The 17,513-nt window shown below is 34.6% G+C and overlaps 1 protein-coding gene across 1 annotated transcript in view; it reads left to right on the top strand.

Moving 5' to 3' along the window:
- RAD21 (RAD21 homolog (S. pombe)) overlaps window positions 1-17,016 on the top strand; it is a 27,054-nt gene extending 10,038 nt beyond the window's left edge. Inside the window, exons 3-14 of the mRNA XM_008563170.1 lie at window positions 1,767-1,896; window positions 3,432-3,531; window positions 5,818-5,924; window positions 6,841-7,047; window positions 7,510-7,635; window positions 7,944-8,066; window positions 9,842-10,065; window positions 11,402-11,561; window positions 12,016-12,164; window positions 13,620-13,769; window positions 14,416-14,499; window positions 15,261-17,016. Of these exons, the coding sequence (XP_008561392.1) occupies window positions 1,767-1,896; window positions 3,432-3,531; window positions 5,818-5,924; window positions 6,841-7,047; window positions 7,510-7,635; window positions 7,944-8,066; window positions 9,842-10,065; window positions 11,402-11,561; window positions 12,016-12,164; window positions 13,620-13,769; window positions 14,416-14,499; window positions 15,261-15,452 (1,752 nt within the window). The 3' untranslated portion in view covers window positions 15,453-17,016. The remainder of the gene's footprint in view (window positions 1-1,766; window positions 1,897-3,431; window positions 3,532-5,817; window positions 5,925-6,840; window positions 7,048-7,509; window positions 7,636-7,943; window positions 8,067-9,841; window positions 10,066-11,401; window positions 11,562-12,015; window positions 12,165-13,619; window positions 13,770-14,415; window positions 14,500-15,260) is intronic.
- The last annotated feature ends 497 nt before the right edge of the window (window positions 17,017-17,513 follow it).

The following is a 17,513-nucleotide window of genomic DNA, read 5'->3' as shown; positions in this document are numbered from 1 at the left end:
TCTCCCCTCTCTCCCCTCCCCTTTCTCCCCTCTCTCCCCTCCCCTTTCTCCCCTCTCCCCTCTCCACTCTCCCACCCCACTCTGCAGCCCTAGATAGGCTCTCTCCCTCTCCAAGTCCAACACACCACTGTGGTCTGTCTGTCTGTCTGTCTTTCTCTCTTAGTTCCCTCTTATGAGTGAGCACCTGTGTTATTTTTCCCTCTGTCTGGCTTATTTCACTCAACATAATTTTCTCCAAGCTCACCCATGTTTCTGCGAATGGCAGAATTTCATTCTTTTTTATGGCAGAGTATTCCATGGTATATATATACCACAGTTTCCTTATCCAGTCATCTGTTGATGGACATTTAAGTTGGTTCCATATCTTGGCTGTTGTAAATAGCGCTGCAGTGAATATGGCAATGCAGGTATCCCTTTGACATGATGATTTCCATTCCTTTGAGTATATACCTAGAAGTGGGATTGCTGGATTATATGGTAGATCTCTCCGTTATTGTTTGAGAAACCTCCATACTATTGCCATAGTGTCTGTACTAATTTGCAGTCCCACCAACAGTGTAGGAGTGTTCCCTTCTCTCCTCACCAGCATGTGTTATTCTCCATCTTTTTGATTATAGCCAGTCTAACTGGGGTGAGATAATATCTCAATGTAGTTTTAATTTGCATTCCCTGATGACTAGTTATGTGGAGCATTTTTTCATGTACCTGTTGGCTATTGGTATGTCTCCCTTTGAGAAATGTCTATTTGGCCCCTTTGCCCATTTTCTGAATTGGGTTATGTGTTTTTTTACTTTGTAATTACTTGAGTTCCTTGTAAATTCTGCATATTAATCCCTTGTCGGATGTATAGTTTGCAGATATTTTCTCCCACTCCATAGGTTGTCATTTCATCCTGTTGATTGTTTGCTTTGTTGTGCAGAAACTTTTTAGTTTGATGTAGTCCCATTTGTTTATTTTTCTTTTGATTCTTGTGTTTTGGGGCTCTTGTTCATAAAGTCTGTGCCCAGTCTGAGTTCCTGAAGTGTTTCCCCTACATTTTCCCTTAGTAGTTTTACAGTTTTACAGTTTCAGGTCTTTTACTTAAGTCTTTAATCCATTTTGAGTTGATTTTTGGTATATGGCGAGAGGTGCGGGCTTCTTGTCCTCATACTTACAGCATCTTGGTTAAAGGGTGACTGCGAGCAGCTCTAAGCCCTGCCTACTCAACAAAGCAGGAGAGAGGGAAGGAAGAGAGAGGCATTCTTCTTTTATTGGGAAATTCATTCTCAGAAACTCTCTGGCATACTTTACACTTATTTCTTAATTGGCTGAACTGTTACATACCCACTGAAGAACAAGCATTAGCAGAGAGGAATGAAATACTTATTCAAAGCTGGGGACATTTGCTTCTGAAACAAAATCAGAATTCAGTTAGCCAACAAAGAGTAGTAGCTCTGGATCAGCAACCAAAAGTGTCATGTGCTCCTTTGTGTGCTTATGATGTAATCCATGGAATGGTTTGGTTCCTGCTTCATAGCTACCTTCACATTTATATTAATTCATGAATTACTGCCAAGTCTGTCTTCTAGGGGTACTCAGGAAACTTACAGTTAAAAACATTAAGAAATAAAATGTAGGTGATAATGAGCTAACTTTAAAGTAGACGATAAAAGGTATAAAGAGGTCAGGTAAAACTTCCTATAAGTGGCTCAAATGCAAGCTTTGAAGTATCTCTAAAACTGAAAATAACTTTACAAATAAGATTAATATTAACGTTTTATTTGTAGGTGAAGATGGCATTGCGAACGTCAGGGCACCTCTTACTGGGAGTAGTTCGAATCTATCACAGGAAAGCCAAATATCTACTCGCAGACTGTAATGAAGCATTCATTAAGATAAAGATGGCTTTTCGGCCAGGTATTGTTGAACTCCTCCTCACCCCCTCCACTTTGGAGTTTCCCGTGTTTTGTGTGGAGAGCTGCTAAAGCATATAGTCTAGATCAGCATGTTTTGTCTTATTTTAATTGCAATTCAAGAAACCCTTCAAAGATAGGGCAAGGCTTGGGGAGGCAGAGGTTCAAGGGAAGAAACCCACTTTACTTGCCTCTGTTCCACCTATGAAGTAATGGAAATTATCCCCTTATTCTCCCTTTGGAGCTGCCTTTTTCTTTTTTTTTTTTTTTGTCTTTTTTCGTGTCCGGCAACGGATCGCAACCCTCAGTGTCGCGCCCGGACCGGGACTGGCAACGGGATCACAACCCTAAACCCTAGGTGTTGTGCTCGCACCTTGCTCAGCCAGTGAGCGGGAACCGGTCTGTATGTGGGATCCGAACCCTCGGCGGGAGCGCCGCCCCACTCCCAAGCGGCGCACTGTAGCAGTGCACCACCGGGCCAGCCCATGGAGCTGCCTTTTTCTTCTAACCCTTTTTTAGCAGCTTAGAACTGAGTCATCAGAGGTTGAAATGTTGAAAACTGTTATATGATTTTTTTTTAAATATAGCTTAGAAAAGGCAATCTCAGAATTATATATATTTTTTTCTCCTGAATAATCGTAGTGTACTCTTAAATTTACTTTTCATTGTTAAGGCTTCATTGAATGTTTTTTGTAGGTTTTTGTTATTGTTGTTTTGTTTTAGATAATGATTGGTTCTGAAACTGTACACTACCAACCAGCTTTCATCTGACTAGACAACTACTAGGGTATTTGAACTCATATACTTCTGTAATTTTTTAAAGCACTGATGAAATTTTATTCTAATTAAAATAATCCGAACATATAGGAGAGATACTTTATATGATATAGTTTCTACTGAGGTTATATTCCAGTACTTCAGTGTATTTTAATATATAAACAGTAAAATGTTTGAGATCTAAGATTTTTATTTAAGAATAGAGTATTTGGGCAAAAGCTGTGACACTTGAATGATTTCTGATGTGGCTACAAAGTGTATTTTGTTTAAATAACATGTTTTTTGTTTGTGTCTTTCTTTTTAAGTAATGTATATTTGTTATAGACAACTTGAAAAAATATAGGATAAAATACAAAGAAAATTAAAATTGTGTAATCCCATTCTCCCTAAAATAACCAACTCCTTTTAACATTTAGGGTACGTCTTTTACAGTCATTCTTTTTCCCCCTAATTAATTTCATGCTTAATTAGAAAACTGTTATTAATATTTATTTGCTGATATTATTAATATTTATTTGTTGATATGTTCTTTTAAAGATTTATTGGCTTAATGCATAGTGCTTTGACTTTTTTTTTGTAAAGCAAGTAGTACTGCTTATGATCATAGAAATACAGAAATGCTGTGCTTCACAGTACTTTGCATATGTTATATCAACCTTTCTAGAATATAACCTTAGGAAACTATACTTATTTTACTTCCCTTTGGTCCCCTAGATAATCTGTGATCTAGTTAGGTCTTCAAGCTTAGCATTTCTTTTCTAGGTGTTGTTGACCTGCCTGAGGAAAATCGGGAAGCAGCCTATAATGCCATTACTTTACCTGAAGAATTTCATGACTTTGATCAGCCACTGCCTGACTTAGAGTATGTGTTCTCTCTCTCTCTCTCTCTCTCTCTCTCTCTCTTCATGACTTTGATCAGCCACTGCCTGACTTAGAGTATGTGTTCTCTCTCTCTCTCTCTCTCTTTTTTTTTTTAAATTGGCTTTGTCTACAAAAAGCATATTATTGGCTTCCAAATGTATAGTTTTCTTGGAATGCTTTGACATTGTGTTAACATTTAGCTAAAAATGCATATGCTTTCATTTAGGATAGTATATAAATATGAAACATATAATCTAGAAAATGTTTTATCTGAAAGAAAATTGTGTGGATGTCAGCTTTAACACAGCTAAGATATGAGAATTCTCATGTACTTAGGCCAAAGTTTGTGTAAACTGAACAGTTATCTAGGTGTGTATTTTACATAATGATACCAGTAAACTTGAACTGTTGCATCATGATATTTTTTCAGAGGTATATGTTAAAGATAATTTTCTATGAAGAGCAAGAAAGGGTCATTGTTATACATCTTTAGCAGGAGAAAGTTATAAATAGATGGCTGTTATAGCAGAGTACTATAGTATGTTGTTTCCTTCTTCTTAAGTCCATAAAATCCAACTATTGTACCACGATGGGGAATGTGATTGTAGCTTTTTAAGTAATTGAGTAGCACAATTGACAACCAAGAAGTCCTCTTTTTTTTTTTTTGAGTTAGGGCCTTTTATGTTGTTTTATTTCATTTTATTTTTTTAGGGGGAGAAAAGAAGGGCCTAGGGATGAAATTCACCTTGCTCCAGGGGTAGTTTTTTCCCCCAGACAATTTCACATAAGCTTACTTTATTAAAACACACACATTTGCGCCTGGTTTAATTGCCTCTAAGATAACCATCTAGAGGCTCAGGAGTGGGTGGTATTAAGGGTCACCAGAACCCTAGGGAATAGCAGCAAAGAATTAGCATGGCACATTACCATATGGGACTGGCAGTTTCCTTTTTCACTCCCTGATCACACCTCCTTTTTACCTTTCCCTCACTGTCCCCCTTATACTGTCCCACTATGTTCTCCTGAATTTTCTTTAACAGTTCCTTAAGGCACCAAGTTTCCAAGTTTCTTGAGGTATGATTTTTTACATTCTGTATTCATCACAGTCCTTAGTTGTCTGCTTGAACCTTCTATGGAAACCTATTTTATGGCAGATTTCTCTGCTTTTTGAAATGATCTATGACTCCTAATGAGAGTATATTTATGACCTATTTTGGTAGTGTGTTAAGTAGTGGTAGGCACTATCTAGCTGTTTTACTTTTTTTCTCTCCTTATATGTATCATTTTATTTAAAAAAATTTTATTATGGAAATTTTTAAACATAGCTAAAAATAGAGAGATTAGTGTTATGAACCCCATGTATCAGTTATTCAGCTTCTTTAATTATCAGTATAGCCAGTTTTATTTCATCTGTATTTCCCCAGCTCACCTCCCAACCCCCACTGGATTATTTTAAATTAAATAACAGATAATTTTATTTTATCTGTAAATACTTTAGTGTTTGTGTCTAGAGGTAAGGCATTCTAAAAACATTTATCTATAACATCACACCTTTAAAAAGATTACCAGTAATTTCTTAATATACTGTCTAGTATATCTTACTACAATATCAGCATTTAAATGTTCCCAGTTGACACATAGCACCCCCCCCCCCGCCCTCTAAAGTTAGTTTGAGTTGGGGCTGCACAGTGACTACAGACTGCATTTGGTTGATATGTCCCATAAGTCTCTTTAAGAATCTAAAATATCTCTCTTATATATTTTTTTTTTCCCGTGTTATTTATTTGCTGAACAAACTTGGTCATTTGTTCTGAAGTATTTGCTTTCTTGATTTGGCCATATTGGTGTTTAATGTGACATGTTTTATATTTTTTATTTAATATTTTTAAACTGTATGAGAGGTTAATTCTTCTTTGTTAAAGAAACTGAGTCTCAGAAAAGCCAGGTAACTTCAGAGTTTACACAGCCTGTGAGTTGCATGCCTATCTAACTCATCATTTCTATTTTTTCCCCCGTATATCATATTGCCTTAGGTAGTGATTTCAGCATTATATTTTACTTGCTGGTCATTGACAGTTTTAAAATTTAAATACAAATTAAATTCCAAATCATTCACATTCTTGGATTGTATTAGAATTTATTTAGTATTAAGGCTTCTAAAATTTGTTAGGTTGTATGTATGGGATTTTTTTTATAGAGACAACTGTTTTTTTTTTTTTTTTTTTTCCTTTTATAAATACGTTACAGTGAAACTTAAGACTAAAATGTATTTGAATTTCTTTTAAAGTGACATTGATGTGGCCCAGCAGTTCAGCCTGAACCAGAGTAGAGTGGAAGAGATAACCATGAGAGAAGAAGTTGGAAACATCAGTATCCTACAAGAAAATGATTTTGGTAAGAGAAGCAAATTGCTAGCCAATATATCTATAAAGTTATAATTATGTTGTGGCACTTCTAGCAGTTTCAAAAAGAAAACCAGACTTATGTTACATTCATGTTGACAGAAAGACAAAATTTCATTCAGTTCATTTTCATCAAGAAAAGATTTAGCCTTGCATTTATGCACCAAACTTAGGAGTTCATTCTCTGCCTGTTCTGCTCCCTGTATGCAGTGATAGCACATATATATTGATTTGTGTGAGAATTCCCAGCATTGAAGTAATGCATACTTTTAAACTAATCATTTTGGAACAGTTGGTTGCATTATTATACCTACTATCCAAAACTGGTAGAGAGCCAGATTCTTTTCTTGATGAAAATGCATTATAACAAAAAAGTTTAAGTCTGTGAATATTAATTTAATCTAAGTATATGTGGGTACTTCAGAAAGTTCATGGAAAAATATAATTAAAAGATAATATGAATTTTTCCATGAACTTTTTGAATTACCATTGTATAGATGTTTAGGTTTACCTAACATATTTAAGATGACCTAAAATTGGATCTAAGTATGAATGTCCTAGTTGCAAACCAGGATTATAACTGTGTATAATTAGTAATTAGTTTATAAAATGTAGATGCTAAAGATTTAAAGTTCAAGCTAGATGTTTTAATAGTCGAAGATAGATAAGACTTTATCTAAGTATGAATGTCCTAGTTGCAAACCAGGATTATAACTGTGTATAATTAGTAATTAGTCTATAAAATGTAGATGCTAAAGATTTAAAGTTCAAGCTAGATGTTTTAATAGTCGAAGATAGATAAGACTTTAGCAAATGTGACATAACTGTAATAAATGGTTAGCTGTTATCTTTTGTTGCACTGGTATTTCTAATCTTTTTCAACTAATGACTTACTAAAATTTGTTTAGGTGACTTTGGAATGGATGATCGTGAGATAATGAGAGAAGGCAGTGCTTTTGAGGATGACGACATGTTAGTGAGCACTAGTGCTTCTAACCTCCTATTAGAGCCTGAACAGAGCACCAGCAATCTGAATGAGAAAATTAATCATTTAGAATATGAAGACCAATATAAAGATGATAATTTTGGAGAAGGGAATGATGGTGGAATATTAGGTAGGTCACAACAGGGTGGTATTCTAACATAATTTCTTTATTCACTTGTGAGGTTTTGGAACAGCTGCTTGAGCAGCTATCTAGATGTGTCATGTGTGAACTGTGATCATTCGGTTCAATGAAATTTCTCTGTAAATCGAGCCTAAAAGTTATAACAAAGCCTATTTTTTAAAAAGATGCTTGTCTCAGAATTCTAGGTTTTGTTCTTAAAACTGCTATATTTGTATTTGATATTTATGTTAAGTAAATGTATTTTTAAAATAGATATATGAACTAGAAAATGATTAATGAGAAATTTTTTCATATGCTATTTTATACTTTTGTCAACTACCCTAAAGAGAAACAGATGCACATTGAATACAGAATTTAAATTTAATTCATTTTAACATAATTTTAGAGATTGGCTTTGTTCTTTTAGCATTTCTTTGTCAAATTATAACTAAATTACATTCCCTGTTTCAGATGACAAACTTATTAGTAATAATGATGGCGGTATCTTTGATGATCCCCCTGCACTCTCTGAGACAGGGGTGATGCTGCCGGAGCAGCCTGCACATGACGATATGGATGAGGAAGACAACGTGTCAAGTAAGCACTTCATGCTCAGTGATCCTGGGGACGGCTGTGTGCTGTCCAAATACTTCACATAAAACTACACTCTAAAGTGCTGGCTTTTAATGAAGTATCCTTAAATTCACTGCTTGTGATTGATTATTAGTTTTGATTTTCTTATGTATTTAACCTCTTTTTTGGCCAATTAGGTTCAACTCTAGAGGGGCTTCTCATACCTAGAAAAGTGTTTTTTCTTAGTACCAGTGGGATTTCTTTCAGGTTTTTTTTTTGGTAGGCTATATATGATATACCCAAGCCTTATGTGATCATATTTGTTTTTATAGTGGGTGGGCCTGATAGTCCTGATTCGGTGGATCCTGTTGAACCAATGCCAACTATGACTGATCAAACAACACTTGTTCCTAATGAGGAAGAAGCATTTGCTTTGGAACCTATTGATATAACTGGTGAGCAAATAAACCTTTAGATTTATACAACATAGTACATGAGGTCCTACTTCTAGTTTTGCTGTTTTAGATAACTAAGCTGCTTTCTCCATTGCCATAGTCATCTGTCATAGAGTCTTTATTCTGTTCAGTTATAATTTTGAGTATTTTGTAGAATAGCTGTACAAGTTGCTGTGCAATATAAAAGTATAGAACAAATTTTCTGCTGATGTGTGTCTTAGGCTTTTGTAGTTTCCAAAATGTTAGCAGCTTATAAATGTAACAATTAAAAAATATTGCAGTGCATTTTATAGTAAAGTACAAGATTGACTAATGAGTTATCTTTCAAAGTGCTAGATTCTGTACAGTTGGGTTGCAGTCTGGAAAAACTTGAAAATACATTTTTTTAACTTTTTTTTGGAAAAAAACTAGAAATATCAAAGATTTAGAAATCAGTAATCTTCTAGTGCTTATTAAGAAACATCGCAAAACATTAATTGGGGGACTGCTTCTGAGTAAAAGAGGCAATTTGGGGTGTGTAATTGGTTTGTGAAACTTTAAGATTTCTAGACAGTTTATGGGGTAGAATACTTGCAATCAATTGCAACGTAATTCAAGACATAGTTTTTACTTTTAAATAGAATAAAGTAACTCTAGGTTTCCTACTGAGAATAATCTGATCACCAAAAATTGTAACTTGGGCTTCTGGTCTCTAAAGAGTGCTTACTGTGAACCTGGTTCTGTTGAGGAACTAAAGGTATAACACTGAACAAGTCTTTATTCTCATGGAACTCTAATACTAATTAGAGTTCTCAACTCTAAATACTAAGTAGGGAAACGTGATTAATTAACTAAAATATGTATTGTATTAGAAAGTGATAAATATTACAGAGAAATATAAAAGAAGTGGAAGGGATAAGGTATACTCCATTGTATAAAATGAGATAGTCAGGCTTTATAGGCCATTGTAATAACGGGAACCTCAATATCAGTTACTGGAGGACAGGGTTTGGCGAGACTATCGCTATATAACATCTTTTTGTATTTTTTAAATTTGAACCTCATAGATGTTTTATCTATAAAAACCTATGGGGTCTAACATCTAACAGGAATTTATTTATTCCCATATAATGTTATCTACTTTACAAGGTTGTAAGGATGAGAAATGAATGTAGAAAAAGTGTGCAGGGTGGAGTTCCAGGCTCATCCGATTGGGCTTGGGCTGTTTCACTTTATCAAGAAGTTGTACAGCTGCAATATATGAATTGTAACTTTTCCAATAAAAATAACAGTATTTGCAGTCATTTATGGAAGACTCAATCTATACCAGACGTTGAGTATTACTGAGTATTTTACAAACCCCTGTAAGTGGCTGGCCCTATTTCAAATGAGAAAATGAAGATTTAAGCAAGGTAATCTTAACTTTTCTTCATGGTCACATGTCTGCAAGATGTCAGAACCCAGGACTTAGCTCAACTCTGAATGCTGTGATATGTTCACTGTTCACAGTATAAAGCTACATGGGCTAAAATGTATTATTTTACTCATTTTGTGCTAAAAATCTATACTTATTCATTTATTCAGAACATTTTTATTGAACACCTATTGTGGGCCAGCCTCTATTCTAAATGCAGCTTGGAAAACATCAGTTAAGACATTCTGCCCTCGCGATGTTTAACTTTTCTACTAGGGTCTATGTGTAGAAAGCAGGGGGATACAGTCAGGCCAGGTCTATTAGCTGTATATTTTATGTTGGCCTCTCAGGAAAATGACCGTATTTTCTCTTATTATTCCAGTCAAAGAAACAAAAGCCAAGAGAAAGAGGAAGCTAATTGTCGACAGTGTCAAAGAGTTGGATAGCAAGACTATTAGAGCCCAACTTAGTGATTATTCTGATATTGTTACTACTTTGGATCTGGCACCACCCACCAAGAAATTGATGATGTGGAAAGAGACAGGAGGAGTGGAAAAACTCTTTTCTTTACCTGCTCAGCCTTTGTGGAACAATAGACTACTGAAGGTAATAGTAGTTTGCAGAATTTTTTTTTATTTTATATACATTTTGACCATTAAAAAAAAAATAAACTTCTCAAACCTTTGTTCGAATCATCTTTGATCAAGTATTTTTCAATTACATGTCACCTTCTCTTTTTTCTCCCTTTAATCATGGTATTCTCATCTGAAATACAGTAATAAGTAACCTCTACATTTTTTCAAAGATGTAGAATGAATTTTTCCTATATTAAAAAACCACTGACATTTTTATTAGTAGTTCTTTCTCATCAACTTCCTATAATATAAACTATTAGTATTTTACCTTAGTGTGTACTGTGCTTCAAATCTTCATTCTTTAGATGTTTTGAGTAAAACATGGGGTAGTTCTACTTTTCTCATAATAAAGAATTCTGGCTTTGTGAGAATTTATTTTCACTGATAGGCTCTTTTCTGTTTACATTGATTCCAGACTGTTCCAAAATAAAGTTCAGAGGCATTTGAAGAGTGAGGCAGTGCTGTTAGGCTATGCTGTCTAAAGTTGAAACATGCATAGAACCAATTTTACTAAATATTTTGCTATATTCTTAATTTAAATTGTTCCGAAGCAGCAAGGCTCTGATGAAAATGCTCTTTATTGGAAGCACTGTCATATAATCTTTTTATTTATATATTTATTTTTATTGGTTATGAATATTCATGTCGGCATATAATCATTTTGAAGGACGTCCTTAAAATATTTGTCTCAGTAGTAGTCTCATTAGAAATTTTTCCTAAGGAAGTAATTCAAAATATGGAAAAAGCCACTTCTGTGAAGATATTGATTACGTTGTTGTCTACAGTTTAGAAAAAGAAAAATCTAAAATACTAAAAAGTAGAGGAATGGTTCAAGTATGAGAGAGAGATACGGGCACACACATATGTATGTACTCTTTCAGTGGAATGTTATGTTGCCATTAAAAATATTTTAAATGATAGTTAATAAAATTACCATGTAATATTAATTGAGAAATGTAAAGCTAGTTTATATGATACAATACCAGTTAGGTTGAGTTTTACAATTATGAACGTGGAAATAAACTGCCGACAAATTTAAGACCTTAGAATTGTGAGACAATGGATAAAAATTTTATTTCTTTACTTTCAACTAATCTAATATTTCTACAGTTATAATTTGAAATCCCATGTTTAAAATCATTGTAAGATGGAATAAAGTGAATATGATAAAAGTCATGCTACATAATATATACTTTGATTGCAAGTTTATTTATTGGAACATATTTAGGGAAAATAGAAATGTCAATGGTAGGTTTTCGGTTAATGTGATTTATTTGATAATTGAAATTAAAATTTTTTTTTCTTAGCTCTTTACACGCTGTCTTACACCGCTTGTCCCGGAAGACCTTAGAAAAAGGAGGAAAGGAGGAGAGGCAGATAATTTGGATGAGTTTCTCAAAGAATTTGAAAATCCAGAGGTTCCTAGAGAGGAGCAGCAACAGCAAAATCAGCAGCGTGATGTTATCGGTCTGTTTTATTGGAATAGTCCCCTGATGAAGTTTAAATGAGTGTTTGGCCTCAAATTTGCCTTTATATTGCCGAAGTAAAAGATATCAGGAGTGAAAGGGTATATAACAAATTTTTAGATAGCAAAATGGATTGGATCTGATTACCTTATTAGGTAAGAAGCTTTCTTCTGAAAGGTTTAAGGTTCAGGACTGGCTGGATTGATAGTCTGCTAAAGAATTGTCCTGCATTGGACTAGGTGTGGAATTTTTCCTTTTCATACCTTTCCCCTCCCCCCCCCACCCCCTTTTACAAATTGTTATAAATTGAGTAATCTTTGTGAAGATAAAATTTTATCTGGCCTTCTTCATTAGAGAAAGTGCCTGTGTCTTAGTTTACTAGTTTTAAAAGTAAACAGTTCTAAAATATTGTTTAAAACTGCATGACCTGAGTCTCTTCATATGACCAATTACAGATGAACCCATTTTGGAAGAGCCAAGCCGCCTCCAGGAGTCAGTGATGGAGACCAGCAGGACAAACTTGGATGAGTCAGCCATGCCCCCACCACCACCTCAGGGAGTTAAGCGAAAAGCTGGACAAATTGACCCAGAGCCTGTAATGCCTGTAAGTAAACACGTGTACCCATCAGGATATTTGAAGATATTCATAAAGACAGTAACAAGTGGCGTTTAGGGAGTTCTTTTGAAGTATTCTGGTTTAAGCAGAAAATGGCAAAGAATGAGTCCAGAGGAAGAATGGCAACTGAGGATAGGAATACAATCTCTTCTGAGTAAGATAAAGTGTTCGGGGAGTCCACAGAGTCCGTCTAACTTTGTTTGAATAGTCCTGCTTCAGAGTCATCCAAAGTAGGCATCCTTGGCTAATATGGAATCCTTGACTCTGATCTTTCTGGTTTATTCTTTAGCAAACATTCCTGCATATCTGTAATACAAGGCAGTTTAAGATTATCTTATTAAGTAATCAGAATATTCTTGTCAAATAGCTGAAAAAAGTAAAGCACTATCTGGCTTCTTCATTCAGACTTTGTCTACAATTAAGTTTAGCTAGCAAGGCAGTTTAAGATTATCTTATTAAGTAATCAGAATATTCTTGTCAAATAGCTGAAAAAAAGTAAAGCACTATCTGGCTTCTTCATTCAGACTTTGTCTACAATTAAGTTTAGCTAGGATAGGAAAACTAAGTATAGAGGAAGTAGTTGGGTCTGGTTTAGGGCTTCCCAATCTCAGGTCTATACAATAAGTAAATTTGAGCACAAGAAGGCTTTTTGGTAACCTTATGCTCCTGGTGCAGCTGCCATCAAGAGGTATTGACAGTAGAATACTCTGACAGTTTTCAGAACTAGTTCTCTGTGCCCTCTGGTGGTAAGGAGTTGTCAGTAAGAGCATTTTTCTATATGAACTCAGGAATGGGAATGGGAACCAGGTGTAGGTGACTCTAATACTGTTCTTCTTCTGGTAATTCTTTGGCTTAAGGACTGTTTTTTAATATTCTGAACTGTTTATATTAAGCCTGAGAGGAAAGAGATTCAGAAAAGTAGTTTCCTCATCCCTATTTGCTGCCAAAAGAGCTCCATGACTCTTACTAAGAGTTAAAGCTTATGATTTTAAGTTACATTGTAATAACCTTAAGGCAATTTTATGCAGTAATAGTTGACTGGGTTTATTCACGTTTTTATTTTGCCATGGAGCCAATGGCTTTTTTTTGTCTTTTTCTCTAAAATGGTATTAGATAAAGTTTTTGCTTTTGTTTTACTGCTTATAGTTTTTCTTGTTATTTGCAAATTTCTCACATAGACAAATACTTTAAGTATTTGACTCCTAAAAAGGAAGTATAAAATGAAACACTTATGTTTTAAAATAATAAGATAATAGTTAACTTCTTTTGTAAGCTACATTAATGTTGGGAGCTTTACAGTAAAAGAAAAAGAACAATATACGTACTATGATCAATTTTGATTTTTTTTCCATCTAGAAAACTTCAGCAGCTATGTATTTACAATTTAAAAGAAGCTACCCTAAAAACATTCATCTTAAATTGTATTATTTTTATTGCTTTAAGCCGCAGCAGGTAGAGCAGATGGAAATACCACCTGTAGAGCTTCCCCCAGAAGAACCTCCAAATATCTGTCAGCTAATACCAGAGTTAGAACTTCTGCCAGAAAAAGAGAAGGAAAAAGAGAAGGAGAAAGAAGATGATGAAGAGGAGGAGGTAAGGAAATCATAAAAGAAATATCTGATTAAATTCCCACTTCAGATTTAGCAAAAGTCTTCAACTAGCTCTCTTTTACCTCCCATATCAGAGCTAAATTAATTGATGTTGACCCTCAGAGTGATGAAAAATGTTCAAATATGAGCAAGATTTAACCAGATTCTTAGTGGTATAGATCATCATTAAGAACATCAAATTTTATGCTGTGCCATAACTTATTGGCTCCCTTGTGAGCTTTTGAAAAACCTGGGCTGTCTTACACTGATTTCTTGCTTGGTTTCTAAATTGCTTATAGCTGCTTTTATTATCTTGTGGGCAATGGTTAGTTCTTACTGTATTACCATCTGCCACTGGAATAATCTATTCTCTGTCTTTGCCTTGGAACTCCGATAACTAATCATTTTCCATTTGTCTGGGTTTTGTTTTTCTTTTCATTAGACCAAGGTGGGTAAAATAGTCTGAGTAAAGGCTTGAATAACTTTTCTTGTTTAAAAAGTAGAGGTGCTTTAGGACTGATTTCCTAAGTGTTTTAACTGTTCAAGTTCCTTTTTTCTCCCTTATTTCTGGGTCATTGAGGTCATTGTATAAAATTTTGCATCAGAGCAGTTTAGTTTTGTCAGCTTTTTTCTTTTTCTTTTATATTCAGGATGAAGATGCTTCGGGGGGTGATCAGGATCAAGAAGAAAGAAGATGGAACAAGAGAACTCAGCAGATGCTTCATGGTCTTCAGGTATGCCAGTGTAATCTTAGAGAAAACTGCTTCCTCTAAGACGTTTGGCATTGTTCCCTCAAAGAAAAAGTTATATGCTGTAACCAGAAAACATATCTTTGACAGACTTTTTCTGGAACTACATTATTTTAAAATATTTTAATTAAATATATAAATTGTTAGGCTAGGAGTAAGCCTGGAAGGCATCCAGGAGAATATTTTCCCATGGTTATCCTGAAAAGCAGAACTGTGGTGGTATTTTATGAAACTCTTGTATGTCTGCATCTTCCTACATTTGGTTAAGCAAATTTAATGTGTTCACTCATTAAATTTGTTGAGTCATATTGTGTAGCATTAGATGTCACTTATCCCTGGGCCTTAATGAACCAGACACAGACAAGGTATTTCAAGCATCTATGAGATACTTGGCACATTGCTCAAGGTTCTCTAAGATATATCCAAAGGACAGTTGACTTAAAAGCTTTTTTCAATTTATAAAGACTTTTAAGTGCTACATTTTACTGCTATATCATATTAGATGTCCAAAGAAATGAGTTATTTTAATACATGTCAGAAAAGCTTTACTTGTTTCTTGAACTTCTTCTTTTGGTTTTAAAGGTACCATAATACGCTTTGGTCCTTTACCTTCTTAACATGAGAATAACTCACATACTGTTCAAAAAGGTGCACTTTTGCCAGTAAGCAAAATTGGCATCCTTTTTAAATTACTGCTTTATTGTGCAGGTTACTTTAATTCATCCTCTCTTTTTGTTTTATTTCAGCGAGCTCTTGCAAAAACTGGAGCTGAATCTATCAGTTTACTTGAGTTATGTCGAAACACAAACAGAAAGCAAGCTGCAGCAAAGTTCTACAGCTTCTTGGTTCTTAAAAAGCAGCAAGCTATCGAGCTGACCCAGGAAGAACCATACAGTGATATCATTGCAACACCTGGACCAAGGTTCCATATAATTTGAGGAGCTAGAAGCATTATGGCTAGTGTTTATTTCACTAGTGTGCATACAAATTGCCCCCGTGTGTAGGGCACACAAAACCCTTCAACAAAATTTAGATGTCTGTCTGTACAAAGTCTCTGCCTTTTTCTTCCTTCATTTTTTTTTTTCAGTATTTTAAATTTATCAACATCATCTTTAAGGGAAACTGCTTATATGGGTTGTGTCTGTGTTCTGATGGAGAAAGCAGCACGCCAAGGATCCAGAAGATTATTTTAACAGTTCACAACAGATGTGTGCAATATTGGTGCATGAAATAATGTTAAGTAGCATTCAAAAGTCATGATTTTTATCTTAGTTCTCCATTACTGTATCAAAAAGGAAAACCTGTCTGGGGAAATGCCCAACTGTTTAATTAAGAACTATGGTATGAGTCTTTGACAGGGAAGAAAAGATGTCTTTACATCAGTAACACCGGCAATCGTCTTATTAACCACTGTACTTAGGGATGGTACCTGACAGACACAACACGTTTTAAAGTGTAATTCAATAAGGAGCAAGGGTGTATGTGAAATTATGTCGTGACTGATCAGTCCCCTTCAGCTACAAAAAGATAGGACTGATTTGCTTTAAAGTGTTCTGTTTTGTAAATCATTCCATTGAGTCTTTGTGATGAACTTGCAGTCCTGAAATCTGTTGTTTTAGTGAGCCTCTAAAATGAGCAGAAATAGACTTATTAGAGTAGAATGACTATAAAAAACTTTTATAACTTTCCAGGAACTATAAATCAAAGTTTTAAAAAGATGTTTGGATATATTTGTTTGAGTATTCAGATCATGAAAATCGAAATTGCTCTGCCTACTAAAAGGACAAGCCGATGGGAAATTATACATCTGGTAGACTTAACCTTTAAGCAGACAACGCTGTAAAAACTAATGGCTTCTCTGATATTTATTATAAATTTTAGTACTGATCTCTTTTTCCAATGCTGTACACTCTTGTGTTTGGAATTTTATTTTAACAGCTTTGCAACTGAAATCCTGTATCCGGTTTCCTATAATTTAAGTGAAGAAAAACACACATCCAAATAAAGGCTTTATTATTAACAGACCAGATAACACCAGAAATTATGTGACTGTTATGATTATCAAAACATGTCTTAACTTTTTAGGGAAAAATTACACTGAAAGTTCTAGCTTAAGTGTTGGCACTTTTGTGGGACAAAAATCACTTTTGAAACTCAGACTTCAGTGTATACCCAGTAATTTAAAATTATGTGAAATGTTTTAAATTTGTGAACTCGTAGTTACTGTTTTAATGATTCAGTTTCTTGAGAATGGTAATTGTGTAAATTGCTATTGCAGCTTTATTTTCAATATGATGTGCCTGTAAACCTTGGATTTTTCCCCCTTTGTAAAAAGACATTGTAGATAATTGAATGTTTGATTATAGAAAGTTCATTAGTTTCTTGTTACACATTTTGTTAGTCTGGTTTTTGTTGCTTATCGGGTTTAATATTGTTCTTGAAAATAGTTGATGCTATGTTATGTATAACTTTTCTAATAAAAGTTGTGTTATAAGCTGTAAATTTTGGAGTATTGGTTATTCAGTTGGTAGTGTTGTCTAGGAAGAGTTAATATAGCCACATGCCTCTTTTGTTTGCCTTATGTAGTATAATTATCCGTACAAATTAAGTGAATTTTTCAAGAGGGTCTTTGGCTAAGAAAATGGAAGAAAATAGTTATGTCTTTGTAACCTTTTTTGTTAAATATGATCTGAAACTTTGGTAAATATATAATCATTATAATGTGTGTTAGCATGTATTGAGATTAAAATGAAACCAACAAATGGCTGGTGCCGAGGAAGCTTTGGGGCATAGGTATATTCCTGTAACTGCCAAGTACGTACAAACTATGACATTCCTATGGGTATATGTCCTTGGGGTGCTCAACAAACCAGGTGGGTGGGTAGGTGCTGGAGATGTCCTACATTGATCTGAGAAGCCTACCTAAAAGTCAGTAACTTGACGTGTACCCATCTTTACATTTAAGCCTCCAACTAGCCCTGCCCCCAGTTGTGAGCTTT

Source organism: Galeopterus variegatus, unplaced genomic scaffold (genome assembly GCF_000696425.1).
Source record: "Galeopterus variegatus unplaced genomic scaffold, G_variegatus-3.0.2 Scaffold12748, whole genome shotgun sequence".
Taxonomy (NCBI): domain Eukaryota; kingdom Metazoa; phylum Chordata; class Mammalia; order Dermoptera; family Cynocephalidae; genus Galeopterus; species Galeopterus variegatus.
Note: the sequence above shows the minus strand (reverse complement) of the source record. Positions and strands in the feature narration are given on the sequence as shown.